Genomic DNA, 7983 nt, shown 5'->3' with positions numbered 1-7983 from the left:
GCTTTAAAGACCTAAAACCAATTACTTGAAGTAATTAAAACAATAAAAAAATCATTACAAGAAATTTGTAAATTAAATGACCGTTATATTTTGACTTCAAAAACAAAATTTAATCAAGATGTTGAATTAATTATGACTCATTTTCATCCATCTAAGTCTCAACAACAAAATTCAAAAAAATTAAAAAAAAGTCATCAATATAGTTCAACAAATTTTGGTGCATTTAAATTTCCATTAGAAATTCATACTACTCAAAGAAAAATAAATCCTGAAATGGTTTCTTCTATTAAAAAATTAGACATGAACCATCTTACTGCTGATATTATTGAACAACCACAAACTGCACGTACAGCAGAAAATAGGAATGGCATTGAAATAGAAGAAAGGTATAAAGGAAAGACTTTGAAACAATCTACTGATATTTTAAATTCTTTAACAAAATTAAAGCCCAGAAGAAGATCAAGGTCAATGGCATCAGAAGTTCCTATTACTATTACAACTCCAAAACTAAAAGGAATAGAAATGTATTATGAAGTATTAAAACAATGGAATCAAGCTCAATCATTAAGTATTATTTATGATTCTTCTCAATATCCATTTAATAAAAATGAATTTATTCATTCAATAACAAATAAGTCATCATTATTCTTTATATTCCAAACACAGTCTGATCTTTTTGGATTTTATTTCGGTTCTTCAATATCTGCATTTGATAAATATTTATCTGACGATTACCATTTCATTTTTACACTTCAAACCTCTTTGTCAAATGTTCCAACTCGATGGTTCCCTTCTGCAAAACGATCAAAATATATCCTTAATATCCCTCTTAATTCAAGTCCAATTCTTTTAAGAGTAAATTATAAAGGCTGTCTTGTAATTGGTTATCCTGATACAGAAACCAGTGAGTTGTTGGACATTGGATCTTCATATAAAAACCTTAAAAGTGATTCTTTCATTGGAAGAAATTTTAGTAAATTCAGTATTAAAAACATTATTATACTCCAATCTCAGAATTAATTTATTCACTAATTTCTTTTCTTGATTTTCAGAAAAAAGAAAAATAAAGAATAAATTGAAATTGGTTAGAGAGAATCTTAGTTTTATCCTTTTTAATAAAAACTTTGTTATTCAATAATAAATCTATTATTGGAAATAAATAACTCGAAAGTATTTATTTAGCAATTTTGAGTAAATTTGATTATACAAAAATACTATTTTTTTTTAAAGAAGATGATCGTTATTTTTGCGGAGTATGAAGTTGATGAAACGAGACTAGAACATTAAAAAGAATCTAAAGAAAATTAAAAAAAAGATATCTGAGTAAAAATTCCATCAACTTAAAGATAGAAAATCGCATTGGAACTAAAAAGATAAAAAACTTGAAAAGAGAATTAGTTCAATAATGCTTACTATAAACAAAAACCAAACGTTTATAACATTGGTATCAAGAGCAGACGATATGTGTGCTGCAGCAGAAAATGCCAAGATGGTTGTTAAATTTACAAAACAGAATTTAGAGCCATTTTCTAAAAAATATTTAATTGGAAATCAAAAGGAAATAAAAAATATTTGTGAAGAAAAACTAGAACAAATTAAAGAAATCATCCAAAAAAGAGAAGATGAATTAGTGGAAGGAAAAAAAATTATTGAAAAAATGGAACAAATATTAAAATCTTTAAGAGAAGTTATTGATTTAGAATACGATAATATCGACGAGATTTGTGTTGCTGGAAATCAATTAATTAATGAAACCATTACTAGAGAAATACTTTCTATAGAAAAAACAGCTAATGGAGATCTGTCAACATTTGCAACTAACTTAAAGAGGTATAAAGATGAAGAACAACCAAATTGGGAGAACAAGAAGTTTCATTACCATTTTCCCGAGAAACATAAAAATATTAATGAAGAAATTGTTATCCCTTCTGAAACTCCAAACACTCTTAAAGATGGAGAAGAAGAAGAAGATGACGATGATAATATAAAGTTAAAAAGAAGAAGTTTTATGTTTAAAGACAAAAAGGACAAAGACCGAAACAATAGAAAAAGTATGATTGAAAAATCAAGTTCATACCCTCAAAAAATAGAAGATTCACAAACAATAGAAAAACTAAACAAAAAAGATACTTCATTAAATGATTTAGTTTCTTCATCTCAACTTGAATCAAAAACTAAAAATATTGATGAATTAAAAACTAAAGAACTAACTACTGAAATACTAAATAATGACCAAATTGAAAGTGAAAACACTGAAATAAAAAATGTACCAAATATTAGTAATGGAGAAGAAGGAACATCTGATGAAGAGTTTTCTAAATTAATTCAAATGAGACTTCATAGAACAAATACACGTACTGTTGTTACTGACAGACCAAAAGAATTAATTGATCAATTCATTGAAATGATAAAAGTAAACCAAAAGATATTACAGAAATGGTGTAATTGTGATAACTCTAAAATTATTTTTGATAGTAAAGAACATGAATATTCAATAAAAGATTTTAGTAAATATGTCATTAATTTATCTTATTTATGTATTATGGCTTGTTGTGGAAATGATGCCATTGGATGCTTTGTGAGAAAACCAATTGAATCTACAAATAAATGCATATCAGATCTTAAACATTTTATTTTCACAGTTAAATTAAATCAGCCAGATACAATTAAACAATATTATCCAAAAGGAGAAAATTGGCAACACGTATTTACATTAGGTGGAATTGAAAGTGATTTTTTATATAAAGTAAATACAACTGGAGGATATGAAATAAATACTATTGGAGAAAATACATCGAAAATTATGAATATTTCTTCAACGTATGAAATATCAGAAAAAGATCTTGTATTAGCATGTCTCAAGAATAATAAACCATTTACTACAGATAGAATTATTATTCTCCAATTATTCTAAAATTTTTCTTTTATTATTTATTGTTTCTTTTATCTAGTATTATGATTTTTTATAAATAAAATTTTGCTACTAATCATTCGTTTAATGAGCTTTTCTGGCAACAGCAATTTTAGCAGCAGCATTAATCTTTCTGTTAATAATACTGACTTGGAATTTGTCAAAATCAGTCATCTTTTCTCTAAGAATTCTCTTTTCAATAGCTTTACCTGTAGCAGTTTTATTAAATCTTTTAATAATAGCGTCTTGAGTAAATCTGAGACAAAGTTTCTTGTGAGTCATACCCCTAGTGACTTTGTTTACAACAAATGAAGTAAGAGAGATTGTGTTTAAATTAACAACTTGTCTTGGGACTCCAGTAATAGCTTGTGGCCCATCGACAAGAACTCTATTATGATCAAGAATTTCAACAATAACAGCGAGTTTACTGGCAAATGGACCTGTTTTCATTAAAACTACACGACCAACTTCAACAAATCTACTGAATACCTACAGTTTTATAAATACAAATGTCCTTTCATTTGATTAAACTAATTTTATATTCTTATTAAAATGACAACCAAGAAACAAACCATAACTCTTCTTTTTACTCCCAATATTTTTAGTTCTTTTTAAAAAAAGTAGGGTACTTCTTTTTCTATACTTTTATTATTTTTTTAATTTATATACTTTTTTGTGTTATATATTACATAAATAATAAAATTGAAATATAAAACTTAAAAAAAATGATGAGGTCATCATTTTCTTAAATTAAAAAAAGAAATCCATCGATTGGTTTAAAAATAGAAATAGAACATCTCACCCCTCATAAATAATAGGAACTCCCGAAAAAATCCAGTAAGATAGTATCAAAACTCAAAAAGAAGAAAATTTGAATCGATTAAAATATCAAACAAAAAAGTATCATAATGCTTTGTAAGATAATCTGAACTTGAAACCATTTGGTTTTACTACTGATGGGGGAAAATAAGATTGCTAACAAGTATCTGCTTGTTAAGAAGATTGGGAGTGGGTCATTTGGAGATGTTTATTTGGCTTTGAATAAATCAGAGCCAAATGAAGTGGTTGCTGTTAAAATGGAAAGACAAGACATTGCCCGTTCTCAACTGAATTATGAATATAAATTGTATCAATACCTTAATCAAGGGCCAGCTGTTCTTGGTATCCCATCAGTAATATATTGGGGATTATATGGAAATTATAATGTTATGGTAATGGATTTATTAGGACCATCATTAGAAGATTTATTTAATTTTTGTGGAAGAAAATTCACATTAAAAACAACATTAATGTTAATAGATCAATGCATTAAGAGAATTCAATTTATTCACTCAAAAGATTTCATTCATAGAGACATCAAACCAGACAATTTTGTTATGGGAAGAAATGAAAGATCAAATACTGTATATATAATTGACTTTGGACTAGCAAAAAAATATCGAGATGGAAGAACAAAAAAACATATCGAATACAATGAAGACAAAAATCTTGTTGGAACTGTTCGTTATGCATCCATCAATAATCACCTTGGAAGGGAACAGTCAAGAAGAGATGATATGGAGAGTTTGGCATATATGTTTATTTATTTTATGAAAGGAAATCTTCCTTGGCAAGGAATAAAAGGAACTACTAAAAAAGATAAATACATGAAAATATTATTGAAAAAACAGTTATCTATTAATAATGAACTGTGTCAAGGATTACCTCCTGAATTTGAGAAATTTCTTTCAATAAGTAGAAGCCTTAAATTTGAAGAAGAGCCTGATTATTTTGCAATGAGAAAGTTATTTTGGTCTATTGCCAAAAGAGAAAATATTAAGTTTGATGGAGAATTTGATTGGATTCATTATAAGAATTAAAAATAATTTCTTTCCCTTCTCTTTTACATCAAAGTTATAGTGTTAATATATTTATTGTATTTTCGTTACTTAATAATAAAAGCTTATTTGTTATTTTGGTTTTTATTTTTAAATAATTCTTAAGAGATTGATAGCTAACCATTTTAGTCAGCTGTTACTCTTCTTTATTCTCTTTAGTTTTTAACTATTTAAACAAAAAAAGATTCACTATGTAGTATTAAAAGAATTAAATGCAGATATAAATAATAAAATAAATAAGTAATAATATATATTGTTTATTGGTATTGTAGATTTAGAGATTAATGAAACGATTAATAAAATAAGAAAATGAAACATATATATTGTTTATTCTATTCAAATACTTGAATTTTTATTTTGTGTTTATATTATATTATTTATTCTTCTTTATTTTTTTTATTCTTATTGTTAAAAATTCAAAAAATTAAAACAAAAAAAATGATGAAAAAATTGTGTTTTAGTTATGCAGAACAAGGAAACTTACTTTCTTCCAAATCCCTCAAATGAGACAATTCTTTCACATGGATCTTCGACAATAGAAGTGACGACCTTCTTTCTTTTAAACAATTCGATAGGTCCATTTTCCATAATAAATTTAACATCAACGTCTTCGTCTTGTTTTAATTGTTCTGAAAGTTTTTTGATTTCATCATTATAATGTTTATGTTTTTCCATTACTTTTTTAATGTTTGTTGCTACAGCAATTCTAATTTCACTAACTTTATCTTTACTTGCAAATTCTAAAGATGGAAGAATATATGGATTAAATTGGTCTGGTGGAAGAGCAACAAATAATGATGTAGCAACAGTTACAAAATCAATTCTTCTAACTTTCATTGGATCTTTAGACATATCTGTTAATTTTTGAATTAATGAAGATGCTCCAACATATCCACAAGTCAAAAAAGCGTTAATTACATCACCCATTCTTTTTGCTGCTGCATGCCTAACTTTATTAACATTATCAATAAGTAATGCAACACAAATTTCTTCAACATAAGATGAATACATTGGTGTGCTTTGTGCTAATAATCCTAATTGTTTTGCAATAGACTTTCTTATTCTCCAATCAGGAGATTGAACACTCTTTTGTAATAAAGTAATAATTGTAACTGATTTCTCTTGTCCAAGAATTGGAATAAAATCAACTACATGCATCATTGATACTTCTTGTATTTCTTCATAATCTTGAAGATATTTATCAAGTGCTGGAATAAGATAACTCATTGTAATTTCATTTCCAACTTCATGTGCCAATAAATGTAATGATGATGCAATACATTTTCTATTTTTCCAATGTACACTAAGTGCTAATTTACTAAAAGAATCAGCAACAAGATTCCATTGATTAGCACCAATAGTTTGAATTAAAGTAACAAAATAATAGGCAGCATAATATTGTTGTTCTGAATCTGCTTCTGTTCCACAATTATTATTAAAGAAATCAATAATTTTTTGATTAATTAAGTCTTTACCAATGAATTGAATAAACTTACCAAAATTAACAATAACTTGGAATCTAACATATCTAGAATTATCTTCAATAAACTGAATAATATATTCTAATACTTTTGATTTATTATTAATAAATATATTAAGAATTTGATTTAATACAACAACACATGTTTTTCTAACTGAATAAACTGAGTCTTTTGATAATTCATCAAATATTGAAAGTACTTCTGGAATATCTTCTTCTTCAATATTTGATAATATTGCTGGGAATGTAGTAACAGCTCCTTTTCTCATGACAAATTGAATACTTTGTGACATTTTCTTTAATCTATTAAAAATAAATTTTTTTACATTTTCTTTTGATGATTTAGCTGCAAAATAAATAAGTAAATCAAGTCCTATTGAACTTATAAATCCATCTACATTTCCTATTAATGAGTCTACTTGGTCTAAATACTCTTCAATTTCTTTATCTTCATTTAAATATTCTCCTAATTTCTTCATTACATCTTTTGCTGCTAATGCTATTTCTTCTGTTTCATCTTTTACTAATTCTTTCATTAATCCATATAATTCATTATATAAACTAATATTTTCTGAATGACACTTTTCAATAAAGAAAATCAGTTGTTGAATACCAATAACTTTAATACTAACTGTTTCTTCTTTTTCTATCTCTTTAACTAACTTACTTAAAAATTCTTTGCATTGGGTTGGACTAAACAAAAATCGTGCTGCTTCTCCTGTTTTCCTAATGGATGGGAGTCTTTTATTTGCATCTTCTAAATTACAAAAAGAGTCAAAATCATTGATAAATTTCTCTCCATTAATCAGTTCAATATCTTCACTAGCAATAGGCTTTGGAATAGATCTAAACTCCATCTTCTATAAGAATGAAAAATTTTAAGTTCCAACGTTTTTTTTTTGTTATATTTTTAGGTTTTCTTTTTTAAATAACACAAATCATTACCAAAAGTAACAAAAAACATCAAATTAATTTAAAATTATGTCATAGTTTCTAAATCAAATTCAGTAAATGGAGAACATGTTTTAGGTACTTCTTTAAGATTAGCCTTATCCCAATCAATATACAAACGTAAAGCGTTTTGGTATTCAACAACTGAAGATTGACAATAAAGTTTAAGAAAAGAATAAGGAAGTGTTGTATCACCTTCAACAATCATTTTGATTTCGTTTAATTTCTGTTCAATACTATCAAAAATCACTCGATCAATATCTTCCATTTTAACACCACGTTTTAGTTGTTTTTTTATTAGAGAAGATTCATTTTTATCAAATTTACTCCAATTAAGATGAGACCTCCTTGTAAACAGGAATTTATACAATACAAAATGATGAAAGATTTGTCTGACAGTATTATTCCAATGGTTAAATAATTTCATAAACCATTTATCAATTAATAAATCTTTAAATAACATTAGTCGTGCCTTACCAATAAAGAAAAATGATGCATCATATAACATAGATAATGTATTAATTATTAATTGATAATGATCACTTTCAAATATTTTATTAATTCCTTCTATAAATACCTCAATTTCAAATTGTTCATTACTCATTCGTTTATGTTCAATTAATAGATTAAACCATTTTCCTAATAAACTTACAGCAAGGTCACATTGACTAATATCATATCTATTAGTATATCAAATAGTGTCATCATATATTTACTATAGTAGGTATCTATAAGTAACTTCTTTATCATTTCACTCATGATAG

The 7983-nt window shown here is 26.0% G+C and overlaps 6 protein-coding genes across 6 annotated transcripts, besides 6 other annotated features; 3 read left to right on the top strand and 3 right to left on the bottom strand.

The window, feature by feature from the left end:
• Nucleotides 1-132: 132 nt before the first annotated feature.
• EDI_245910 (uncharacterized protein) lies at nucleotides 133-1020 on the top strand (the record flags this gene model as incomplete). Its single annotated transcript, XM_001736665.1, has 1 exon — nucleotides 133-1020. One exon carries the CDS (start codon nucleotides 133-135, stop codon nucleotides 1018-1020), a length of 888 nt encoding a protein of 295 aa, XP_001736717.1.
• Nucleotides 1021-1405: 385 nt separating this feature from the next.
• On the top strand, nucleotides 1406-2914 carry EDI_245900 (uncharacterized protein; the record flags this gene model as incomplete). The annotated part of the gene is made up of 1 exon (XM_001736664.1): nucleotides 1406-2914. One exon carries the CDS (start codon nucleotides 1406-1408, stop codon nucleotides 2912-2914), a length of 1509 nt encoding a protein of 502 aa, XP_001736716.1.
• Nucleotides 2904-2979: a sequence feature (AT_rich).
• A 16-nt stretch (nucleotides 2980-2995) lies between these two features.
• EDI_245890 (60S ribosomal protein L14-A, putative) lies at nucleotides 2996-3486 on the bottom strand (the record flags this gene model as incomplete). The annotated part of the gene is made up of 2 exons (XM_001736663.1): nucleotides 2996-3400; nucleotides 3484-3486. The coding sequence occupies 2 exons, from the start codon at nucleotides 3484-3486 to the stop codon at nucleotides 2996-2998; spliced, it is 408 nt and encodes a 135-aa protein (XP_001736715.1).
• A 68-nt stretch (nucleotides 3487-3554) lies between these two features.
• Nucleotides 3555-3638: a sequence feature (AT_rich).
• A 349-nt stretch (nucleotides 3639-3987) lies between these two features.
• Nucleotides 3988-4770, top strand: EDI_245880 (casein kinase, putative; the record flags this gene model as incomplete). The annotated part of the gene is made up of 1 exon (XM_001736662.1): nucleotides 3988-4770. The coding sequence occupies one exon, from the start codon at nucleotides 3988-3990 to the stop codon at nucleotides 4768-4770; it is 783 nt and encodes a 260-aa protein (XP_001736714.1).
• Nucleotides 4771-5006: 236 nt separating this feature from the next.
• Nucleotides 5007-5043: a sequence feature (AT_rich).
• Nucleotides 5044-5138: 95 nt separating this feature from the next.
• Nucleotides 5139-5195: a microsatellite.
• Nucleotides 5196-5268: 73 nt separating this feature from the next.
• EDI_245870 (uncharacterized protein) lies at nucleotides 5269-7125 on the bottom strand (the record flags this gene model as incomplete). The annotated part of the gene is made up of 1 exon (XM_001736661.1): nucleotides 5269-7125. The coding sequence occupies one exon, from the start codon at nucleotides 7123-7125 to the stop codon at nucleotides 5269-5271; it is 1857 nt and encodes a 618-aa protein (XP_001736713.1).
• Nucleotides 6340-6401: a sequence feature (AT_rich).
• Nucleotides 6573-6593: a sequence feature (AT_rich).
• Nucleotides 7126-7247: 122 nt separating the features above from the next.
• Nucleotides 7248-7823, bottom strand: EDI_245860 (uncharacterized protein; the record flags this gene model as incomplete). Its single annotated transcript, XM_001736660.1, has 1 exon — nucleotides 7248-7823. One exon carries the CDS (start codon nucleotides 7821-7823, stop codon nucleotides 7248-7250), a length of 576 nt encoding a protein of 191 aa, XP_001736712.1.
• Nucleotides 7824-7983: the final 160 nt, after the last annotated feature.

The sequence above is a fragment of the Entamoeba dispar genome, genomic scaffold (genome assembly GCF_000209125.1).
Source record: "Entamoeba dispar SAW760 scf_1105229460015 genomic scaffold, whole genome shotgun sequence".
Classification (NCBI taxonomy): domain Eukaryota; phylum Evosea; order Mastigamoebida; family Endamoebidae; genus Entamoeba; species Entamoeba dispar.
The sequence above is the reverse complement of the archived record's forward strand: the minus strand, read 5'-3'. Positions and strand labels throughout refer to the sequence as shown.